The following is a 25,477-nucleotide window of genomic DNA, read 5'->3' as shown; positions in this document are numbered from 1 at the left end:
TTTCATAACAAATTTATTAAATCCTTAACCAATCTAGTCTCTAGGAGCGATCTTCTTAAACGTAGCTAGTTGTACAGCAAGTTGGTGCAATAGTTGCTTCGCGGCTTGGTTCTGCGACTTACTGAGACGGACCGCTCGACCACACTCCCTTATGTAGTATTCCAACTCGTTTTCTAATTGACCGTCTCCTGAAATAGGAATAAATTGAAATGTAGAAAGAAAATTAAAGAAGAGCCCACTATTCTTAAATCATTTAATGAATAGAAATTGGAAGGAATCGACTGCTTGGTAGTTCGCAACGAATAGATCTTGCTTCTGAGTTTCAGCACCCTAAATATGTATTATGCGTTTCTTTTTTAAATCTTAAATTAGGCAAGGTATTGTTAAATAGTAGAATTTATTGTATGGCATCTTTAATAGCATAAGAATGTTTGTTATATAACTATTGTAGCTAGCGTAACTCTGGAACCATGCTTTGCTTTTAATAGAATTAAACGCGACAACTGTTAGATTTATGCATAGAAATCTAAATAACAAGGCAATAGAAGTCGTAAGCGCGCGTGACATTGTCGCCGCTCAGGTGGTTACCATGCCACAAGTCTGTTCGTCGCTTGGTGGTCGCTTGTTCAGTTGTTCCTGACACGTGCGTGAGTAAACATGGTGTGTTACAGCATTTCCCAGTGCGGAAATTATTCCATAAATTGTAATTATACTAATAAAGGAATAAAATTTCACCGGTAAGTATTTTTGTTTATAAATATTGCCGTTTTTCCTTAAAATTATAGAATATTTACAAGTATTACGAGTGTCACCATAGTAATCGAAATAACAATGAATGACACAGTCGACCATTCTTATTATCACGTTTAACACAAATTTCAACCTTATTTATATGAGTTTATGTTCAAAGTTATATCTATTGAAAATTGACAACCTCTGTAATTGTAGAAAAGCCGAATTTTTGCGTATTGGAGCAAAAATAAACAAAACGTCTAATATACTTAGATATATGTTATTCTAAAATAAACCGTAATTTCGTGCGTTAGGATACATATTAAAAAGCTTAATTTAATATTTAAGTTAGTTTTCACTAAAATCAAGCTGTCCAATAAAAGGCATAGTTTACTTGTGTGTACTGTTTAGCTATCGGTTTAAATGTGTTGATTTTGGCGACAGCGGTTTTCATACGAATTATGACATTATAGCACTTCTATGTGTCTTGTTATTTAGATTTCTATGGATTTATGCAATCTGTTGTGTGTATTATCTTTTACACGATTTTTTTCTTTACAAGTATTTCTTTTCACTATAAAAACGTGTTAGTGCATAATATGACTATTCTTCGGAGCTTCGTGAGATGTGGAACGCTGTTAAATTTAAATTTAACAGCGTTGTTTAAATTGTATCCTATCTGCTATGTTGGTCCATTATCTTTGAAACAATTTACATAATTCACTCAAATAAACACATTTCATAAAACAGTAGTTAGTTTTATTTATTTAAAACTAGCGGTCCGCCCCGGCTTCGCCCGTGGTACATATTTACGTTTTCTCTACATAAAAACCATCCTCGTACTTCAAGGAATATAATAAAAAAAGAATTATCGAAATCGGTTCAACCGTTCTCGAGTTATGCGCTTACCAACACATTTTGCGATTCATTTTTATATATAAGATTAGCATACCTTGTCCCATCCGTGCATTGCTAGGCTGTAAACACTTATTGGTCAGTCTCGCGAGTTGTGATTTCTCTGTGCTAAATGCTTCGTCTAAATCGAACAGTTCTAAAGGCGGTGGAGGTGGCTCTCGGAATGTGGGAGCAAATACCTAAATATAAATTGTATTTGAAATTATTGTCACATTTACAATAAAGTTAATCAGATTATCAGAAGTTAGCAAATTGTCAAATAGCTCTACTTTCCTTGTAGGTGCAATGATTTTAAAATATAGCGAGCAAGTACCTAGGTATACCTAATCGTATCTTCATACGCATAAATTAAGTTTTCCTTGTCACTTAAACTGTAGAACACACACATACCATAACAAAATTTTACGTACTGCATTTTAATCATGTTTAAACTCTTCGCTTTTTTTACTCAAAGTGTATGTTAACAAGTCTGACTTGCCAACACATTTGTTTCATAAAAAAATAACAAATATACACTTACGGCAAGTTGCAGAGGTGGAAACGGTGTTTCAAATTGTGGTGCTATCAAACGCAGAGGTTCATGTTTGACTCCTACTTCTTCATACAGCCCTAACACCTCTGGCACTAAAAAAATCCAAATAAAAAGCTATAAATAGATTTACAAATACGAATTCTAGATATGGCCATGCTACATTACAGCCCTCAAAATATTCTGAATGCTTCATTTCTTACTCTTCAGTTTGAAAATAACATGGTATTTATCACAAAGCTATTCAAATTCAGGAACTGCGATATTTTAGCGAAAACAACACCCCAAATAATTTCGTCATTAACATCAATACAGTAACTAATGAAAATCATGTCATCAATCGTTTAACATGAAAACTAAAGAAAATTTTAACACTTTTCTATCAGAAATACCCATACACATAAATAAATAAATATCCACTTACAATGTGACAAATTCAACGAGAACAGTCTCCAAGTGAACAGCGCGTGTGGGTGTAGCGGCGCGAGGCGAGGCGGGGGAGTGCTTGCTGGCTCCGGTAGTAATAGTGTGGAGAGCCATAGGGTGTCCCCCAGGGTTCTGTACTCGTTCACCTACATTATAATAGCTATGTCAGTCGCATAGTGTAAAGAAAAGCTCGCGGGCTCGGGTAGTAATAGTGTGGACGGCCATAGGGTGTCCCCCAGGGTTCTGCACTCGTTCACCTACATTATAATGTCTATGTCAGTCGAATAGTGTGAAGAGGAGCTCGCGGGTTCAGATAGTAATATGTAGTATGGAGAGCCATAGGGTGTCCCCCAGGGATTTGTTCACCTGCATCATAACAGTCGTATAGAGAGAAAAGGTAGGTAGGTAATGTAAAATAAAGTTTTTGGGAATTAACAGTAGAATGAAAATCAACACAAAACATCTTTATTGTCACAAAATAATAACATCTTATTTAATTAAAAAAAATCGTGGGTATTTGAAATTATTGAAAAAGTAGATAAAACAATTGTGAGTTCGAAAATGCCATCCTACCCTTTACGTTTAGGTATCATTTTTGCTTAACTGCAGCAATGTCTTCTACTTATTCAATTTCAATTTTATCTATTAAAATACTCTTTCTTAAAGTAAGTACATTTATTTCTGCTCATTTCTAGAATAGTAATAATTTTTCATACAAAATGCTAATCAACTTTCTTGGCAACAAGTCTTACATCTGGATCATCCACATCAACAGGGTTAAGGTGTAGGTCCACTGCACCACCGAGGAGATCGAATATCATCTCCCTGATTAGATCGTTGCACTCTAAGTCCAGATACTGATCCGCGAAGAAATGTCCCGAGCCCAGGACGAAGAGTTTACCTAATAATTGTTTAAACTGTTATTGTTTCAAAATATAGCGCAGTGATTGTGTTTAGTAAAAAGAAATCGTTAGCACTAAGAATAGAATAAACATGTAATATTGAAGCCCTTTAGCAGAAACTTTTAACTGATACTGTAATAGTTTCCTCCTTTAGAGGAAAGTTTTATAGTATTTCATTTTAAAAAATGGCTATAAAACAATTTAGACATGTGAGTTTCATATTTAAGTAGGAAATTTTTCCAGTATAGAAATATCCAAAACTGTGAGCCTGTGTTTTTTAAGAACCATATTATCGATTTCTCTATCAAGAAAAACTTTATGACATAGAAAGAAAGCTTATTTTTGTAAGTGAAACTACTTTAGGCGCGTTGAGAGTAAAATTTCAAGGCAATCCTGTCACGTCATGGAGTAAGGCGACGATTTTGGTATCTTTGAATCTCGCCAAAGAAGTTTCACTTCTGACACGTGTGCTCGGCACACACGCTCTTTTTTATTAAATAAAATTACCACAAGCTTATAAATGATACCTCCAGTTTTTTCAGAGCTATACAATGCAGCCACAGGCCTTTTCACCGGGTAGCACACGTCACTGCTCGACAAGATGGCCGCTGCTGGCTTTTTAACGGTCAACGTCGCACCGTATGGGTAGATGAAGTTTGGTGTGGCTGGGTCTTCACTGTTATTTATATAAATATTTATATGCTTGTGAATTTAGGCGAAATGATGATAAATACGTTTTTACTTTGTATTCTCATGTAAATTATGTAGTAAAGAATCATAAATTAGGTAAAATAAGTCAGTAAAAATATAACGTGGACCTTTGGTTCTAAGTTTGACGACAACCACAAAGTTTCTTGCCGCCTCTTGAAACTGCTTTCCAAACCCGTGGTAAATAATTTATTTTTGTATTTTGATAATTAAAAAGAGTCTGATTGAATAAATAAATAAATATTTGAGTTTGAGATACGAAATGTTGGTTTCAGCTGTTGCATTATAATTATAACTTGCTTGTTTTTATTCAAATACAAAGTAGTAAATAAATAGATAAACTAACAGAAAGTCATCCCCCTCGCTGGAGTAGTTAGGCATCTTCATGAGGAACTTGGTGACAGCCCTGTTAAGGATACCGTTCGATACGTGACACTCCTTCGGGTGGTATGTCTTGTGGTACATCGAGCGGATTACACAATCTGTATGAACAAAAGTAAACAAGGAGGAAGTGAAAAGTAGTTTTTGAAGTGAAACTTCTTTATCGGGGTTGGATAAAAATTTAGTGTAACATTTTTTCGTTACGCGTGACATTTTTCCGTTACGCGCCATCATTTTCTTATCCCTACCACGAAGCTACCACGCGTTATTATATATTATACGCGACGTATTTCTGTAAAGTTGCATATAGTAAATTATTTTTCGAAAAATAAGGTCATAAAGAAGTTTCACTTCTTACGTGTGTAGGTACACTAGTACACGCACACATTTTTTTATGTTACCTAGGTAATTAGGTATGTATGTACTTAGATATATTATCATCTCGGTTTTTCTACATTTGTTGAATATAAGATTAGACCAACTAATTTCTTCCCGGAAAATGTCGATCAATAATCGTAATATTACATATATTTACATATTTTTTCTCCTATTTACATTTTATGTTGTAATTATTAGTTATACGTAAGTACCTAACTACATTAAGAGTACATATCTGTGTAATATTGAAATTCCAAATACTACACTGATCTATAATATAAAAATGAATCCCAAAATGTGTTGGTAAGCGCATAACTTGAGAACGGCTGAACCGATTTCGTTAATTCTTTTTTTATTATATTCCTTGAAGTACGAGGATGGTTCTTACGTAGAGAAAACGTAAATATGTACCACGGGCGAAGCCGGGGCGGACTGCTAGTTTAAGAATAAATATACACAGTACCTACGCGTCATTAATGTGAATTGTGAGTTGCGACGTCGCGTCGTATTCGTCAATATTTATTTTCTATAAATAGATAGTAACTATAACAATTTCAGGTTTCCATTTTGCGTAATAATTTTATCTGCTTTTTCTTTACATATCAAAATTCATCTCACCATTATTCACAACGATTCCAAACTCTTCGAGAAAGAAATTTATATTAGTGTTCATCCTTTCCTCCCCTCCATCAGTCATAAGTACAAGAACCGAGTCTCCCCTTTCGACCATTCCCTTGAGCGCTGCTAACTCTTCGTCATTGAACACATTCTGTGGCCCTGGTACCACCAGGATCTTGATGTCTTGTAGGATGTTTGGGGAGAGCTCTTCGCGATTGCTGAAATCTTAGTTTTCATAGATAGGTAGCCCAGACTAAAGATATATCAAATAAACTTAATTTATGTTGGTTGGTAAGACACCTTCTAAAAACATTTTTCAGAAGAGCTTACTTTTTAATATTCTGCTATGACACTACCAAAGGATTAAAAATCTCAATCGTGATATTAAATTTTTTCTATTGATTCAAAGGTATGTCAACGCTTTCAATATTATAGTTACTATTTTCTTTTTTCATTTTAAATTCGTCTCTGAGGTAAAGAGGTTTTTTATCATAGGAATAAAACAAATAATTACCTACATCATAACTTTCCATGTAGACTTTAGTTTCCGATGCAGCATTTTGTAGTTTTCATTTATTTTGAACAATTCATTTTTGGATACATCAAATAATATTGTATTCACAGCAGACTTCATTTTTTACTTTGTTTTTATTTTTAATTATAAAACCAAGTAAAACCTAACTACTGTTGACTACAATATGTAATGTTTATGTTTATCGGTTGCTAGGCAACAACAGATTAAATATTACTCACACATTGCATTTTATTATCTGTACTCACATTATTCATAAGCACTTCCCATGTTTTAATTTGTAGTACCCACGTAGTACCACTGTATTAGGGCGTATTCAGAAAGAAAGCTTGAAACTTATAAGCGCTTATCGGCGCTTGTTATGTTCATATATTTTTCTGCGCGGGTTACCAGCGCTGACAAGCGCCGATAAGCGCTTATAAGTTTCAAGCTTTCTTTCTGAATACGCCCTTACCTAGTATATTATTATTAGTCTGTGGTATTACCTACATTTCATTCTTGAGTTGGTACGACATTACATAATATTTCAATTTTACTAGTAGTTATTCTTTGAAATAGGGTGGAAAAAGGATTCTAAAAACTCTTCCATCGTTAGAAATTAGAATATAATGACATATTATGTTGTATAAAGTATTTCGTGAGTATTTCTGTCTATGATCTGTCCATATCACTAACGCCATCTGTTGCTAATTACTGAATACATAAAATTTTAATGCAACAAGAAAACATTACGAACTTACTTTGTATCAAACTCCATTGTAGTTTGATACTTACCTAATATATTAAAAGGGATACACAATTAAAACTACAAATAAAAGGCACCAAATCGTGAAATAATATATTTTATTTACATTCGAATTATCGACATTCCGAATCGAAATTTTTATCACTAGCAATACGCTATTTCCTTATTATATTTACATTATCCAATAAAAATAACATTTTCTATAAATATTGCTACAAATTTTTTCTGTCTTGTAGACGAACCAATCAGGCTAAAACATATACAGTTCAGAAAGTGCTTTATATTTCAAATCAATATTTAAAAAATGAAAATATAATTGCCAAGATAAACTGAAAAGCCTTAAAAGAACTATGGTTTTGTACTTTTATCAGTTTGATAAAAATTTAGTCATGTTTATAGTAATAAAAAAAATAAAATAAAAAAACGTATATTTTTTTTAATTTCAATATAACAGCACTAACTGAACTATAGTAAATAATAATATAAAATACAAATAAAATTTGAATACATTGTTATTTTACACATATTTTTACTAAAATGTCTGTTTTTCTAATTTTCTATTATCTTGATGTAAAAAACACTATTGTTTCTGCAAATAAACATGGTCCTTCCTCGGTATAAAAGCAAATCCAGGCAGTTTCTTATAACTACTGTATCCGCGTGCGATTAGGTCAAATTGTACGTAACTATAAAAATAAGTTAACTAGTAACACTATTGTCAGATATTTTTTTTTATTTAACTTCTATATGCGTGAAATGTCAATGTCAAAAACATATTTTTTATCTGTACGTATGGATAAATCGGTTAGATCGGAGCTTTATTAGTCAAAATTGGATTTTTTTTATAGTTAGGGTTATGTGTATTTGAAAATGTCCGACAATAGTGCTACAAAAATCTATTGAATACATGTATCCGTAAAAATAAACCGTGTATGAATATTGTGCTATTTTAACTAGGAACAGACTTTAAATACTTTATTGGAGTGTTCATTAAATTTCACATAAAATACATGTTGCAAATTGTTTTTTTTTTCAATATTTCTCAGGTGAAGGTGAATATTTCTCAGATATGTATGAATGTATAAATAATATTAAAAAAATATTTTAAAAAATAAGTTTGTTTTTAATTTTTACGAGAAATTCTATGAACACAGATTATGAAATAGAAATGGTAAATGTTATAAATATGTAATGACGTTTCAAAAGTGCTTCTAGAAGAAGTCTAATTGAATAAATAAATGTTTGAGTTTGAGTTTGAAAAAAAAACCCTCGCAGCATCTTTACAAAAAAAGCATATAAAATCTTGTGCTAATAAATAGAAAATACATAAACGAATAAAAGCGACGACAGTTTACACTTAATAACAATTGTCTATAAAGTTTTCGCTAAAAATATTTCTGTACATTGTATATAATATATAAAACTTAGTAGGAATGGATACCTAGAGAATCTACAATTTTATATTTACAAGGTCGTTTAGGATTTTGAGCTACGTTTGAGCTTTTTAATAAGCATTTAGCTTTAAAAGATTTGAATTCCATTTCATATGTACTATAGGATATGTTTTACGACTGTGTCGATTTAAAATTATAGCCTTGGCAAGAATATAGGGTAAGTATAGAAATATCTAGAATAGTTAAATATGAATGAATTAGAAACACATGCGCAAAAATTGCATGTATCGATATAAATTGCAGTATTGATGTCTCTTTCTTACATGAGGCATAATACAGTGAGATAGAGAAAGTATTAGAAACTCTATCCAACTTATATTCTTCCTTTTGTTTTTCCTGTAAATATTACAATTTTATAAAGCCATTTTTTGACACATAGTGGACAGGCTGTGGATGTAATATTAAATTCTTTGAACATATAAATTGTATATTTCGTTGGATTGAACAAAAATAATATGGATTACTCTATGATAAAATTAAAAACTATTATTGTTCGTCGATATTAATGTTGCCATACATATTATTTTTATAACCATTCGACTATAAAGTACCAGGTTACCAGCAGATCATAAGACGTCATCCATACCAAGAAGCTTCGAGAATGCGGATGATTTATTCTATGATATAAAGTAAAAATAACTATTATTGTTTGTCAGAACTGCCAATACATATATTATTTTTATACCTTTTGTCATAGTCTTCTCATATAAAACCGTTCGACTATCAAGTACCAGGCTAGCAGCAGATCATAAGAAGCCCATATCCAGCGCGTTGTATAGAGCCGCGATATCCGAATGTCCGGATATTCTCCAAAATGGATAGTTTTTAGCTTTAGCAGCGGCTTCTTCGTCTTGACCATCTCCTATAACAACGTAGGTACATCGCTCACCGAACCGCTGTTTTATCTTTTCGAAGCATGTTTCTTTGCCTGTAACAATATATTTTTTTATTATTTTGTAATTCACAAAAATGCATAATACAATAAGTATTATTAATACTTAGGTGGATTACTTAGAACAATCTAGAAAGACACGAAAAAAGTCTGATCCACGTTATATAAAACATTCATTCAAATTAGCGGTTTATTTCGTGGTAAATAATGTTTTAAATTTATCAGAAAGACATATAGGAAACTCTGCCTAATAGACTCATAAGCAGAGTTTTGCTTCGGAAAATTTTGAGTGTGGTTGTGTCTAGTACTATTAGTTGATTTTTACTATCCTTCACCATTATTGATTCAAATAAAATATGAAGAATATTCTACTTATATCTCTATTTATCTTTCGGTATAGTGATGTGAAAGTAATATCAATATTTTTTTGGGCAAGTAACTGTTTGTTACGCCAAAATAATAGCGTTTTATATGTATACAATAATATTCATTGCATTTTTGTAGTAAAAATTCTTTAAGCGCGTTGAGAGTAAAATTTCAAGGTCGCGTCATGGCAATAACGTCACATTATGGAGTAAGGCGACAATTTTGGTATCTTTGAATCATGTCAAAGAAGTTTCACTTCTGACACGTGTGCTCGGAACGCTTTGTTTATTGTATTTTAAGTTATTTATAGAACTTATTAAAATACAGTTTTTCATACCAGTTTTAGTAGCAGAGTATATATTCTCGATGGGGAAGACACCACCGAGCCCGAATAATAGCACTTTAGCAAGCGCAGGCACCAACTGTGTTGTTGTTACTAGAACGTTTACGCAGTTTTCCCTGAAAATTTGGTAATTTTTTTATTATTGAATGTGTAAAAAGTATATTTTACAATAAATACAATAGTTAGTGTGGCACAAAAATAACGAAGTTACAGATAATATTATACAATATATGAGTATAAATGTATAATACAGTGATTGATCTAAGTTGAGTTACTATGTCGTCTTAAAGCAGTACTAATACCAGTGTTGGAAAGTGATGGCGCTATACACATGTATAGCTCTGTCTTTTTTCTACAATGGAATTAATACGGCTTTAAGATATCACGATCCTCTAAACATAGTCAATTTCACTTCAATCAATAAGAATATATTTTGCTTATTTTTTCCTTTTTTAAAGCTATTGCACACCTCGGAGAGGTAGTGCTCTATTATACTCTTTTGTTACAATGTCAATGAATTTCAGTAAGTTCAGTTACAAATTATACTCCTATACCTTAACAGACAATTTTAGACTAAACCACACCCTAGTTATTTTATGAACACAAACAAAACTCACCTAGAATTAATCATATTCAAGCACTTGCAAGCGAGTGTCAGCCAGTTGTCCGTAGCTTGTTCCAACTCGGCGCGCAGTTGTAACCACTGTTCCCGTTTCGCTGGACCGAGGAGACCACCAACACTGGAAAAGTTAAAATATTGTTTTAAAAACGTTTTTTTTAAGCTATTGCATAGCTTCTATCGCGGGCCTTGAGCGCGGGGACCGAATCGAGAAATTCCGTAACGAAAAAACCTCACGCTCCCCACTCCGACGGGCACGGAGGTGTGGCTTGAAGGCATAGCATGTAATAGCTTTACCGCGGCAGTCCCTGAGTGCCACACGTATTTTTTTTTAATTATTTTTCTAAGTACAAGGTCAGGAAATAATTTGCTATACAGGGTGTATTCGTTAAGTGTGCACAGGCGGTTATTCCGTAATTATTGCAGTTATCAAAAAAACTTTAAAGTGAAAGCCCCTTACCTAATGAGTAAAATGACAATAATAACCTTACAAAAAAAAAAAAACAAAAAAAAGGGGGAAATATTCAAAAATTTTACATCAACACTCCCACACATTTCGTATGAGGTATGACTATCCAAAACATGTAATATGAAAGATTTGGATTCTTTTTTGGTTTTGTGTTTTAATTACTTCGTAAATTGCAATGAAAATTAACATTTAGAAATAATTCATTTATAAGTTTTTTTGATATCTGTAATAGTTACGAAATAATCGCCTGTGCACACTTAACGATTACACCCTGTGTATAACGTATGTAAAACTCATAGATAGTGATATTAGACATTGAATAATAGATTTTTTGGTCACTTAAAATTTAAACAATCACTTGAAGGCCTAACACTTCACAATATTATGTAATAGAATATGTAAGCAAATTCTCTATTGTTGACCTGATTATTTTTAAATTCGTATTTTTGCATCCTGTGTAATTAAGAATAACAGAACAACAATTTTAATTTAAACTTGTACTCATGAATGTTTGAAGTGATATCAACAAAAAAATACGTTTTTAGCAGGATTATTACATGTAATTTTCAATCTGTGTAGTACATAATTATGGACTTTAAAGGGTGGCTATCTCATATGGAATGGAATATGATGATCCTTATTTTAACAAGAAAATCAATAAATTTACCTATTCCTATAATTATTGTACGTGTCCTTAATCTTTCTATATCGGAAAGCGAGTTTCCTCATCCAATCCACACCGCCCCTGACACCAGGAGCGCATAACCCCGCATTAGGTGCGGCTCCCGCGTGGAAACCGTCTGATGCGAAATTGTATGCGGATAAGTCTTGGCCGTTGTCGTCAGCCGCCACTGCGTCTATGTGCTCCTGGTCACAATCCTGTAACAAGATATTTTTTTTATTTAATTGAAAGTTGAATAGATAAAATTAAAAAATTAATAAACAAATATTTAATCTATACTAAAGCTGAAGTTTGTTTGTTTGTTTGTACGCGCTTATCTCAGGAACTACTGGTCCCATTTGAAAAATTCTTTTGGTATTAGATGGTCCATTCATCGAGGAAGGCTATATTTCATCACGCTAAGACCAACAGGAGCGGAGTCACGCGTGTGAAACCGCGGAACGCATCTAGTTTTGAATGTTTTGAATTTTGAATGTTTCTTATAATAAATACATATAAATTTTACTTTAAAACTCGGCTTTATCTGCTAATTTGTTCGCATATACCGCTTCTAGGTTAGTTAAAATATGTATTCTAAGCAAATAATATAATTTACTCAGTTTAATCAATAGTTACTTGAATATGATAAAAAAAAATATAGGTACATACCTCAACATCATTGAAGAAGAAATGTGTATCTGCTAAACTAAAGATCATCTCTTCCATTCTAAAACCTAATTGCACTATTTGCTGTGTGTCCTGCAAAAAAATAAATACAATTTAATCACAATTTTATTCCAGCCTATGCTTAACAATAAAGATAATATGCATTCTAGTTGAAAAAAAAAATATTAGAAAGATCATTTATTATACATGGTAAAACATTTGTACATGAAAAAGATAAATTTGTATATCATGTAATATGTATGTACTATTCATAGATCTTAATCAGGATAATAAGATAGACTCATGACATTATTTTATTATCACAGTAGCTCTACCATGAGTTTACGCACACGATACTCGCTAGCGATTGTAGTAAGCGGTTTGTATAAAATTTCGTACAACACCCCTAGTTAAGTGAACTATTCACGTTTACTATTGTAGTTACGTCATACGATTTAACTATGTCAACTCATGGTAGAGGTACTGATCCTTGATAAGTGCACAAATTTTGTATAGAACCTGTCTGTTTTAGTGGTTCATAATCGAGCTTACACTAGTGGTTGCATACAAAATTACAACCAAAAAAAATATACAGGTGATACTTATAAAAGCATGTTAGAAAATTCATACCTTATTGTACTTAGTAGCATAAGTCCCAGTGAGTAGCGAGTGGAAGATAATTATCGTCTCGTCCAGATCCCAAATGAAGACCCTCTCGGTGGTTGGTTCGGGCACATGTTGCGCTGGCGACGACGACGTGTTGCGACGACCTCGCCCGCGAGACCGCGATGTTGTACTTTCTCTGTGAAATTATAGAAAAGATATTACAATTATTTTAAGAGAATCTATTTTTTATCATACTTTCACCACATTTAAACTTCACCCTCATTACTCCGCTCCTGTTGGTCTTAGCATGATGATATTATATAGCCTATAGCCTTCCTTGATAAATGGGCTATCTAACACCAATTTTTCAAAACGGACCAGTAGTTCCTGAGATTAGCGCGTTCAAACAACACACTCTTCAGCTTTATAATATTAGTATAGATATGACAGAGCATTTAATTTTTATTTAAAAAATTAGCTATACCAACTGGAAGCCAACTCCATTGTTTTAGAATTTTTTGTAGTAGGTAAATAGTATTGGTAAAGAATTACCCTCAGTATGGTGAAAGTTAGGAATAAAATTACCCTCAAACAACAAAAATGTTGAATACCTTGTATATTTTAATAGTATAATTTCTTTTAATTAATTTTTAATACTCACCCTGAATTTTCCCTACATCTTCTACTGGCAGCATGTATTTCATTCTTCAATGGAGATAAGGGAGTATCACTTATAGAGGGCAGCATGGACGATGGTGAATCTACAAACAGTTTTAAAAAAATACTATACATTTAATATACTTGTTATATAAATAGATGGTTGAAAAATTATATGAATGGCTGCTGCTTTAAATTTTGGTATAATTTGTATTATATATAATACCATTTATGGATAAAATTGTAAGTTTTTACAAGTACAAGTTTAGTGACTTTACAAACTTATAATAAACTTTTTAGGCAGTTGCTTGTATATTTGTCAATTGTCATAATTTCAAACATAATTAATACGCTAATTACCGTCATCATCATCTGAATCGGGCCAATAATCCGAATCGTCATTATAATTATTATATTGTTCCTCATCTGATTTGAACCGCTTGTTTGGAGGAAAATTCTCATTTTCTTTATTCATATTGACAAACAATAAACGCTAGTGGAATACACTTATTGGAATGCTTCAATACATCACAAACGTGCTTTACTAAACATATAAATATATTTAATTTTCCCTTTTATTATTACATTATTTTTATTTTAAAACCAAAACATTGAAAATGATACACAAACACAGAATTGTCAAATAATTGTCAATGTCAAAGCGGCGGCCATTACCGGATGCCAGCGTTGCGTCTTATTATGGATGCGTTCACAGATTAACAAATCAAGCAGTTGTATGAGCGCTAAAATGTATCAAACTTTATATAATACAAAATATATACTTTTTTAAGCTGTAAAATTTTATTTACATGTAATTGATACATTTTTTTTACTGAAAATTAGCAAAAACTATGGTTATTTACCTGCCAAAGTTCCACCAAGGTGATAAGAAGTATGGCCAGCACTTCCGCTGCTGCTCGGTGAACTAACGTAGGGTGAGTAGTTGGGGGTTGCGTAATATCCGCCATATTGCGCGACGCTATGATCCGCGTACCCTGTTGCGTAACTGCTGTAATCCTGTTTAAAATAATACAAACGTTAATTTCCTTGATTTAAAATTTAATTGTTGTGATATATAATAATACTTAGCGGATAAATGCCTGTTTTGAAACATTTTACTTGTATGTTGTTAATAAGTCAAAAACAAAATGTTAGACATAAAAGTTTTAAGGGTGCATTGTAAGCACATAAAATATTATATGTTAAAAAATAATACAATAAATCAATTTTGATAAAAAGAAGGAAAGAAAGATTTTTTTATTTATCAATTTTTCTTTAATTCAAACTTATGAATAAATAAAATTTTACACAAACTCGAATATATATAATCTATACCAAAAATTATAGCTTCTTAAAATAAATATTTTAACAAAAAATACCTGTTGCGTATTAGTAAAAGACTGTGCCAGACCACCATTGTAGGATGAATATGCGTACGGCGACGGCTGGGTCCCGAAACCCGTACTCGGGACTGTCCCAACACCCCCCACGCCATATGCACTCAGGTATGTTGGTGTTGCTTTACATGACGGCCTGTGAATATTACTGATTTAAAACAGATGTAAATTTCATGAAATGAAAAAAAAGGTAGTAGAAGTGATTTTGCTGCAGTTAAAATGTTCCCGGCTAATAAAATAGGATTTCTATGAAGTGCCTATTCCCTGGCACTAAAACATAATTCCTAAAAATTTAAACGCGTAGCTGAATATGCAATTTACTTATTTTAAGCCAGTTTTATTAATTAATTACAATCATTATAGTATAATTTATAAACTCACCTATTATTAGAATTGTGCGCAGTCGGGTAAGCTGCATAAGGTTGGTTGTACAGTGACGAACTGACGTACGATGATGCCGCACTACTGCCTCCATACTGCTGCATGCTGTAAAATATATATTTTGTTTAACTCGTTGGAATTTACAGTTACATTATTCTATTGTATGTTAGTATTTCGTATCTACGTGTAAATCGTTACACCTATAACTCATATCCAACATATTAGGTACCATAGAAATCTAAATAACAAGACGCTTATATTTTCTATTTCTACAAAGCCGCCATACATTCGGTAAGTATGTAGGTATGTCGCTGAGAATGAATAGAAGTCACAATAATCGATTTTGTAAATTTGTCTAAGTACCTAGTACCTACAAGTGAAAAGTATCGTGAGTGACATTGTAGGATAATTTTTTCTTTATTTTTATCCCAATTACACGTACAGAATATACGAAGATTAAAAATTAAAATTATATCTATAAAAATACAATTCTGCAGTATTATAATCGATATTCAATTCTGAAAATATTGATATTAGCTCTAAAAAGTATAGAATACATACGTACTTTATTCGGCTACCCGGAAGTTTTCCAATAATCAGGAAATTGAATTACGCTTACCTATAGATAATCTTAATACAATATCCTAAAAGCGTCATAATCTGATTTGTCATTAAGTCCCTATAGGGCTTCTTCGAAAACGGTCGATGACTTTAGTCTGACGTAGAACGGAAATATGTGCTTAGGGATTATCAAGAAGGGCAGAAATTATAATTATATCAAAGATCTTTTCGATCTTCTGCTTTTTCTGGTACTTTATTTTTATTAAAATACCAATTTCGTCTATGATAATTTTAATACTGCAAGTAGGTACAGAGCGTGGTAATGTTTTATTCTATTCCATATAACAACTAAGTCTACCCGTAACCACGCTCGCTATAGTGTTAAAATCCGTCAAAGGCTTTAATTATTTATCTTTATAAGTATTTATTTAAAATTATATATGTATGTTTATCAGCCATCTGGTTTCCATAACACAAGCGAAAGCTTAGTATATGGGATCAGAATTCAGATTGTGCCGTGTGTGAAAATTGTCCTGAAATATTTATATTTATAATTTCTAAGTGCTTTACCTATTCCATTAAATTCTTCCTACGTGTTTTAAAATTCTCCCTGAATTATTACAGACTAGCTGTGCCCTGTGGTTTTACCCGCAGTACTCCTGCCTTCCTCGATAAATGGGCTATCTAACACCGAAAGATTCAAATCGGTCCAGTAGTTCCTGAGATTAGCGCGTTCAAACAAGCAAACATACTCTCAAGCTTTATAACATTAGTAAGTATAGATTTTATTTTCGAAAATTACGTACCTATTATAATACTGATAGGACAATGCGGATTGGTCGTACGGCAGCGCCTCCCCGTACAGCGCCACGTCCGCTTCGCACAGGCCCGGGCTACGGACCTCGCTTTTAACACCACCTGTATTATACCAAATACCTACATTATAGATAGATTTGAAAGAACACATAATTAAAAAATTTCACTCGTCTTTGCACACTTTTGGTGTTAGTGTTTAAACGACCCTCTTCACAATGGGCAGGGTTGGGCGAATCACCGATAGAGTAGTGGGCCATAATGTCTATGATCGGCCGTTTTTGTAGATTTTTATTCATAATCGTAAACATCGACGATCATTTGTTGGGCCAACGCTCCTGATTGTGAAGAAGGACCCTAATATTGATAGTAAATCGGATTGATTTTGTTCTACATACTTTAATAGTAGTGAGCTGATCATATTATAGGCTAAATATTCAAACTTCTCCTTTTAATACTTAATTCTAGTTTAGCACAGTGACCCAAACTCTTAAATTATACCTAATATTACGTAATTATAATGGCATGGCAATATTTAGAACCGAGCAACCTAAATATAGTTTAATAGTTACAAGTTTTTCTAGTTTCGATTTCATTTTTCTGGCAAGGAATTTCCTTGCTCTTTTTGTCGAATTATTTTGGCTATAATCATTAATTACTCAACCGAAAAGACTTTAACAAGAATTACTATTCAGACTCGATTACAGCTATTTCGTCTATACAAATATTATAAAGAGGAAAGGTTTGATTTTTTGTTTGTTTGTTTGTTTGTATGAATTGAATAGGCTCCGAAACTACTTGGCAGATTTGAAAAATTCTTTCACTGTTGGAAAGCTACATCATTTCTGAGTGACATAGGCTAGGTTTTATCCCGGAAATCCCACGGGAACGGGAACTATGCGGGTTTTTTTTGAAAACGCGGGCGAAGCCGCAGGCGGAAAGCTAGTCTTGAATTAAAAAAATATATGTGAGGTGGAAAAACAAGTCTAGAATACTTGTTTCAATGATGCTACATACCCGTGCTATCCTCATTCATCAACCAAGCTACCGCCGAGGACGTAGATGTGGAAAGTCCAGACGTCAACGGCAGCGCGAGGGTGCTCGGGCATCCGTTGGGCAAGTCCTCAGCCAGGCCCAGGGTTTCCACGGAGTTCAGGGAATTGATAGAAGTGGGGTACGTGGTTGCTAGCAGCGCTGGCAGGGTTGCATCTTGTAGAGAGGGGGGCGATTCTGATGTCGATTCTGATTCTGGACTTGCACCTTCTTCTGACAATCTGGAGGAGGAAAATGTATGTAAGTTTAAAGTACAAACTATAATGTTCAAGTGGTTAGTACTTGGTGTTGAAAAATATTTGTCTTGGTAAAGAAAAAAATCATGTAAATTGAGGACAGTACAAATTTAGTGGGTGTGCGTAAATATTTTCAGATAGTGGTGAAGTTTCTAAAACCATAATGTTTATTGATGTTTCATTCATTTATGCTTTGAATAATAATGCTTTAATTTTTATAAGCGTCGAAATCGATTTGAAAAATCTATCTATGTGATTTTTTTTAAATATTGATAGAAAAATAATATCTACGAAGCTTCTTTTAAACACGTTTTTGAAATATTCAAAGCTGTATTATAATAAAATTATTAACGCTAATCATAACCTAATCTAAAAAATCAATAATCTGTGGTTATATTTAGTTCAATTCCTAGCGTATCTGTGCAAACATCTCTTCAATTATTGCCCGCGTTTCCTTTTAGGCAGCTTGAATAAACAAACAAATTCAGTTTAACACAACATCGGAATAAAAAATCCATTAAACGGTCTTAAATGTTTATTACGACGGCACTTTTAACAATGTTATGTCTTAACCCTTAATTTGGCACGGATAAAAATATTCAAAATATATGAATTTGACAATTTTGTGGTTTCAGGAGTATGTCATAAAGTTCTCGAAAAATGAAAAAAAAAATCTACCATTGCCCACTGCTGGGAAAACTGGTGTCCGTCACAGCGGACACTGCCAAATTACGGAAAATAAAAACCACAGTTAATTTTATTTTTTTTACTAAAGAAAAATACAGAAATGCACATTTTAGAACTATTTGATACCGAAGTACAGTTTATTTTATATGGAAATTTAAAAAAAAAACAATTCATGTTTATTTTGTATGAAAATTAAAAAATAAGTCTAAATTCTTCTTCTGTTAGTTGAATTGACTTGCCGGTTTTTTGAACTGAATATAAGTTTGTCTGCTCTATGAAACTAGTAAAAATATCTTGAGAAAAAAAGGTGAAAGAAACTCAAAGGTGAATCATCTTCTGGCATGTCTATGTAATCATCCTCCTCACCTTCTTCTATTGTCGCTTGGTGACGGAATTGAGTTACTTTCCAATAATTGTAAGTCAGCTGAAAGTTGTTTTTTTTTTTGGTCTTTTGGCTTTGACTGTGGGTGGTTTCTTAGTACTTATTTTTCGGGGTGCTAATCAAGAAGCTAATGTTGTTATAGGCGTTGCAGGCAATCTAGGAATAGCAGATAGAGATAGAACATTTTCAAAAAAAGACTCGCCAATTTACGCACGAAAGACTCTGGTCATCAGCAGGTCTATCAGAATCTTCGGAGTGTAATTCTTCATCGTCGGATGTATCTATCGTTACGTTAGCAAGGGAATATGGTGCAGGAGAAAACAAGGGGTGGAAGAATTAGTACTTGCATCATGCAATTCAGTTTCCGAATCGGATATTTCGCTAGCATCGGAAGGTGCATGTTCATTCGGCACTAAAGCAATAATTTTACTTGCGCGGTTAGGCTGTTGGCAAAGAAAAAAAATCCAAACTCAGAACCATAACCAAACAAGCAGAAGCACCCACATTTTGGCGGTGTCCGCCGCAGCGGACATAGTAATAAAGTGGTACTTTTCTATACAACTAGCAACGTCCGCTGTGACGGACAAAACATTTTGGTTACAAATAAACACCATAAAAATGTAATAAAGTGTGTATGTTTTTGTAAATAATGATTGAAATGTTTATTATCTAATAAATAAATATATAATTCAATTCATTTTTCCACAAAAAATAAGAAAAATAGGTATAAATACCTTGAGCTAAACAGGTGGCTGCATTTTCGCAGACATTTTACGTCCCAACTGACATATGCAATGTTGTCACAATCATTACTTAATTTTTTACTATTTGTTTATGGTATAAATAAACATATAATCGATTAGAAATCGATGAACATGAAATAAAAACTTGGCAGGATTTATTTTAAACAAGTGTCCGTCACACCGGACTATACCAAATTAAGGGTTAATTTTGAAGTGCCGGATAAGATTTAATTTAAGAGGTTTCCGTAATAGACCGGGAGATACTGACACAAAATTTCGAGTCATTTGTAACAGGATGGCGGTTCTACAGGGGTCTTAGTACGCAATGACAAAAAGAAAAACGATGGCGTGAACGCTGGTACCGGCGGCTTAGTCGCGTGGGCGTTAGTCGAACTCGTCGGAAAATAGCGAAAGTCAGACGATTTGTAACAGTATGGCACTTATTTTTCCTGTAAGTTTGAGGATCAACAAATATAAATACAAAATTTCAAAGATCTATGTGTTGGAAATCTTCACTTATATAAATTAATAATAAATTAAGTTTTCAAGTATGACAGCACTTTTTCCCCCTACTAGAAGTATGGCAAATATAATAATGGCACATTTTATCAAATACTCTCCAAAAATCCAAATGCAATACTGGTACAAAAAGTTTGGCGAAATAAAAATTTTTTGCAGATTATCGGCGGTATGGCGACCATTTGGAATCGTCCGAAAAGTATGGCATGGCGATTTTCGTAAATGGCTGCACGACGATAGTTACCTGTGCAAAAGTTAGCCTGGTACAAATGGTTGAATGATTGTTTTATTTAAATCAACACATTCGCATCGGTATGGCGGGCTGTAAGTCACACCGGAAAAGTATGGCATGACACTACCGCCTACTACTTTTTTATGGGCTATCGGTAAATTCTAAAATTTTTGTGTTACAAATCGTTTGACTTTCGCTATTTTTCCGACGAGTTCGACAAACGCCCACGCGACTAAGCCACCGGTACCAGCGTTCACACCATCATTTTTCTTTTTGTCATTGCGTACTAAGACCCCTGTAGAACCGCCATCCTTGTTACAAATGACTCGAAATTTTGTGTCAGTATCTCCCGGTCTATAATTATTGTTTTTGGAGTGTCTGTTTTAATTTAAACGATTCTTTGATGAATTAGAACAATCAGATCTTGTTACTAACTATTTATTAACTAGTGGTCCGCCCCGGCTTCGCCCGTGGTTTAAACTATCCTATCTCTCAAGTTGGATCGAACTGCACACAGTAAAACTTTTATTTCTAGATACTTGGCATTAAAATTACTAAATTACATTACCTACTGAGTACGTCAATTAATATCCTATCCTTCCTACTAATATTATAAATTCGAAAGTTTGTGAGGATGTGTTGTGTTTGTTACTCTTTCACGCAAATACTACTGACCCGATTACAATGAAATTTAGCACAAATTTAGAGGGTAACTTGGATTAACACATAAGATAGGTTTTATCCCGGAAATCCCACGGGAACGGGAACAATGCGGGTTTGTGCTAGGACATAAGAATATAAGTGATATACCTAAGCGCCTGTTATTTTTGTCGTGTCGTTGGCCTAAAGCGGGTGATCCACTGGCGAGCAAAACCGCTGGTACGCTAACGAACTCGCGAGCCAAAGGTCTAAACCGCCAATGGAGCACTTAAAAGTCTGCGGACTTAAAGAACGGCGAATTTGCTCGCTGGCTCGTTGTGCATGCTTGAAATTCTAAGTCCGCGGTCCAGAAAACCGCCAGTGGATCAGGCGAGCCGGCGAGCCTACAGTCTTTTTGCGAATTTCGTGTAGACCGCACGCGCTGCGTCTAGCTACAAAAATGGATTTACGCTCGTTTCGTCGCGAGTTTGTGTCGGAATTTATAAAATGTTTTTAGGAACATGATTGTCTATGGAAGTACATCAGCAGAGACTATAAAAATAAATTGCTAAAAACTTCCGCGTACAATAAACTTTTAGAGATCTACCAAAAAAATGATCCCAACGATACAATATCTGATATTAAAAACACCATTCAATATCTGTGTCTTTTCTTCTTTTTTTGTTCTTTCTCCTGATTTAAAAGTACCCCCAAGTAACACGCCATGACTTCGCCAACGATGAGAGTAAACTGTTTGGTACGCTAATGGATCACCAACGCGAGTCGACGAGCCAACGAGTCAACGATCTAAACCGTCGGCTCGTCGGCTCGCCAGTGGATCACCCGCTTAAGAATGTTAAAAATTTGCACACCAGAGCAATAAAAATAACAAAGATTTAATCGCCCGTGACCATATTAATATTTGCGGTTGAATTTAAATGAAGTCTAGCTTAAACTAAAAATAGTTTTAAAAATGTCACGTAATTATTCCACATTATGGCAATAAAACTCAACATCAATTAAACGCTTAACAAATATTAAATCACGCGCCAGAATTACAAACGATAAAAATTAATCACCGAAATCGAATAACAGATGCCTCGCAGACCCCTCGTATTGTGCAGTTAGTGGATTTATCTAACAAAACTGTTTACACGTGTTATTATTCATTTAGCTCGTTATCAACGCGCGCCATTTAATCAACTCCCGCGCTGTCACACATGACAGATGGGATGTGACGTCACTGTATGTTTTTTATCTGTGTAATGTGTCAATGAGAATAATCATTTGAATTTCGAATGCTATATTGGTATTTTATTAACGTTCGTATGGAACTCTTGAAAAGCCCAAGAAATAAAAATATCTTCATTGATGTTATTCGTATTATATATATTGACGACGCGGTTATTCGTATTGTATATATTGACGACGCGGTTATTCGTATTGTATATATTGACGACGCGGTTGGCGCAGTGGTAAAGTAACTACCTACTGAGCCGACGGTCCCGGCTTCGATCCCCGGTCAGGGAAAATATTTGTGTGATGAACTCAATTATTTGTTCTTGGGTCTGGGTGTTATTATCTATATATGTATTTATTAAATACTAGCGGTCCGCCCCGGCTTCGCCCGTGGTACATAATATTTACGTTTTCTCTACATAAGAACCATCCTCGTACTTCAAGGAATATAATAAAAAAAGAATTATCGAAATCGGTTCAGCCGTTCTCGAGTTATGCGCTTACCAACACATTTTGCGATTCATTTTTATATATAAGATTTATCGTCGCCTAGTACCCACAACACAAGCCTTAATTGAGCTTACTGTGGGACTAGGTCGATTTGTGTAATAATGTCCTATAATATTTATTTATTTATTTATTTATTTATTTATTTATTAAAGTACCTACCTATCACTAGATAGGTAGGTAGTCTGGAATGTCACAGTTAGGCATCAAAAAGATGACATTATCATACCAAAGTCTATAAATATTTAAATAATATATTAATATCATAAAGCAAGGAATTTGGAACATAATTTCCTTATACATCTATATCGTGATGAAATCTTTAAAGCAAAACCAGATTTTATTAGAATAGATGAACATAAAAATGAATAATCATTGAATTTTTAAAAACGTTAAGTTCCATTAAAAGCTAAAATGGTAATTAGAAACAAATAGTAATAAATTAGATATTTATCAAGGTCATGCATTATATTTTTGTTTTTAAATAGAAGAACTTTTCCGCATAACCTACGTAAGTATTAAGTATAATAATTTCAAACTTTATTTTCATTACAGTAACTTTATTTTCAAACTAAATTTTCAATTTAACTTAGGCATAGCAACAATAGAAAATAATTAAGTAATAGTTTAAGTATTAAAGTAGTAATTTCATATCCCTAGATATTTTACCTCAGATCTTCCATAGTAATATAATACATAATATACTAATACCACAGACTAATAATAATATACTACGTATACAATACTATTAATTATTAATTATTTTTTTGTGATATAGGTAGGTAGGTATACCTACCATCAAAATCGGTTCAGTACGGTAGTGTAACTGTGAATGCGTTATAGATGAACTGATAAACAAAATTCAGTTTTCACATTTATAATATGGAACAGCGAAAGGAATAATCGTAGTTTACTAGAACTGCCACGCCTCGCTTTTATGATGTTTTACGTAATCAAATTAATGTAATATATGCAAATGTATGATAATGGCCGGTTATGACAACTTTTTTATACTACACCACTGTTTAATTGCCATCAAATATTTGTTTTATTGATATTTATACGCATGATTTGTGGTTTTCGATTATTTATTCGACGACAAAAGCATTAAATAAGGCAAGCGGTTGTTAAACGTGAATTTTATTGTTTTAAAATGAATAGACCCACTTCGACTATTCGATATCGTTACAATATATTTTATAACAAAAACTCAATCGATAGAACACTAGAACCTCTTTCAAAAAACCTCCTTGTTTATGTTCGTTCGCGCCATTTTCAAGTGTCACTTTGCTTTTTGCCGCCACTTCGAGAGTTGCCATCAAACAACACTATCGTATATCAAAAGAACGCTTTAGAGCGGAATCGTTTTAATGCTGGCAGCATTGTCACTATCTTTTTAATTGAATACTTTAATGTTTCGGCTTTTTTCTCGAATTCTTTTTACTTGCAGTAGTCATCGTAAAGTTAGTTAGTACAAAGACTTCAAAGCGTTTAATGTGTTGCCGTCGAGAGAACAATGGCAATCCATATGGTAGGATGATTTATTTGTCACGTTTTTAGTTTTATGTTTTAGGCGGAAGGTTTGATGTTATAAATTAATATTAAGTGAGGATTGGTGAATGATGTCGGGGCGAACGCAACACGATGTTGTTTATTTTATAGCTATGTGTAATTCCGAAATTGGTACAAACGTACAAAATAATTTCTTAATAAAAACCACCGAGCTTGTGTGTATCGAGAAGTTCTTAATGAAAAAAACTAAAGCTTCTAAAAAAACTATTTTTCGTATAATGTAGGAAGGATTTAATTATTTTGTTCCAAATCTTGTCAAACACGAAAAATGTCTTGTTAGAATACTTTTTTTAGAACTAATTTCTAACATTTAAGTACTTATACAAAACAAAGTTTATACATATTTCAATTTTCAAGTTTAATTATTTCTAATAAACAATAAAACAAGTGTTATAAACAAAGATTTTAATTTCTCCTAATCTCTAAATTTCTTTCTTCACATAATAGTCGGCACACGTCAGAAACAAGGGTGCGTTGTGAATTGGAGGGTTCCGTAGTTTAATAATGTTCTCAAGTGGATTTGTGTTTATTTATTATTTTACACTAGACTGGTTAGAGCCTGTGGCTTTTTACACTCGTGTTTTATATTGCATTGAAATTCATAGATTTATTGACAAAATCAGGAGATATTTACTTTCGAACTTTTGTATCTAAAAGTGGGGTAGGTACCTATTTAATTCATAAGATTTGAATAAGTATATAATATGTATTAAAAAATATCGAATTATCACTACATAGTATAAAACAAAGTCGCTTTCTCTGTCCCTATGTCCCTTTGTATGCTTAAATCTTTAAAACTACGCAACGGAGTTTGATGCGGTTTTTTTTTAATAGATAGATTCAAGAGGAAGGTTTTAGTATATAATTTACTAGCTTTCCGCCCGCGGCTTCGCCCGCTTTGTCTAAAACCTAATAAA

At 33.2% G+C, this 25,477-nt stretch overlaps 2 protein-coding genes across 4 annotated transcripts in view; both read right to left on the bottom strand.

Annotated features, from left to right (window-relative positions):
• Nucleotides 1–6,270, bottom strand: IFT52 (intraflagellar transport 52). The gene is made up of 9 exons (XM_089710967.1): nucleotides 6,108–6,270; nucleotides 5,590–5,807; nucleotides 4,559–4,694; nucleotides 4,032–4,180; nucleotides 3,355–3,503; nucleotides 2,601–2,748; nucleotides 2,168–2,271; nucleotides 1,685–1,826; nucleotides 1–188 (listed from the first exon to the last, which is right to left on the bottom strand). Exons 1-9 carry the CDS (start codon nucleotides 6,221–6,223, stop codon nucleotides 34–36), a joined length of 1,317 nt encoding a protein of 438 aa, XP_089567093.1. The 5' UTR covers nucleotides 6,224–6,270; the 3' UTR covers nucleotides 1–33.
• Nucleotides 6,271–6,935: 665 nt separating this feature from the next.
• eya (eya transcriptional coactivator and phosphatase 2) overlaps nucleotides 6,936–25,477 on the bottom strand; it is a 49,704-nt gene continuing 31,162 nt past the window's right edge. For all 3 annotated transcript variants that reach the window (XM_089710962.1, XM_089710964.1, XM_089710963.1), the window contains 12 exons: nucleotides 17,769–18,025; nucleotides 16,745–16,856; nucleotides 15,378–15,482; nucleotides 14,979–15,132; nucleotides 14,463–14,616; nucleotides 13,604–13,703; nucleotides 12,967–13,138; nucleotides 12,340–12,429; nucleotides 11,677–11,888; nucleotides 10,539–10,661; nucleotides 9,916–10,037; nucleotides 6,936–9,248 (listed from right to left, as the gene is read on the bottom strand). In XM_089710962.1, coding sequence (XP_089567088.1) covers nucleotides 9,067–9,248; nucleotides 9,916–10,037; nucleotides 10,539–10,661; nucleotides 11,677–11,888; nucleotides 12,340–12,429; nucleotides 12,967–13,138; nucleotides 13,604–13,703; nucleotides 14,463–14,616; nucleotides 14,979–15,132; nucleotides 15,378–15,482; nucleotides 16,745–16,856; nucleotides 17,769–18,025 — 1,783 coding nt within the window. In that variant the 3' untranslated portion in view covers nucleotides 6,936–9,066. The remainder of the gene's footprint in view (nucleotides 9,249–9,915; nucleotides 10,038–10,538; nucleotides 10,662–11,676; nucleotides 11,889–12,339; nucleotides 12,430–12,966; nucleotides 13,139–13,603; nucleotides 13,704–14,462; nucleotides 14,617–14,978; nucleotides 15,133–15,377; nucleotides 15,483–16,744; nucleotides 16,857–17,768; nucleotides 18,026–25,477) is intronic.

Source organism: Colias philodice, chromosome 25, assembly GCF_061535455.1.
Source record: "Colias philodice isolate Cphi_HAF_F1 chromosome 25, ilColPhil1 Martin Lab GWU primary, whole genome shotgun sequence".
Classification (NCBI taxonomy): domain Eukaryota; kingdom Metazoa; phylum Arthropoda; class Insecta; order Lepidoptera; family Pieridae; genus Colias; species Colias philodice.
Note: the sequence above shows the minus strand (reverse complement) of the source record. Positions and strands in the feature narration are given on the sequence as shown.

Coding starts and splice junctions, on each gene's coding strand:
- IFT52 (XM_089710967.1), bottom strand. CDS start 6,223: ATGAAGTCTGCTGTGAATACAATATTATTTGATGTATCCAAAAATGAA. Junction 3,504..4,031: donor TAGCTCTGAAAAAACTGGAG/GTATCATTTATA, acceptor AACAATTATTAG/GTAAACTCTTCGTCCTGGGC. Junction 2,749..3,354: donor TTGATGTGGATGATCCAGAT/GTAAGACTTGTT, acceptor ATTATAATGTAG/GTGAACGAGTACAGAACCCT.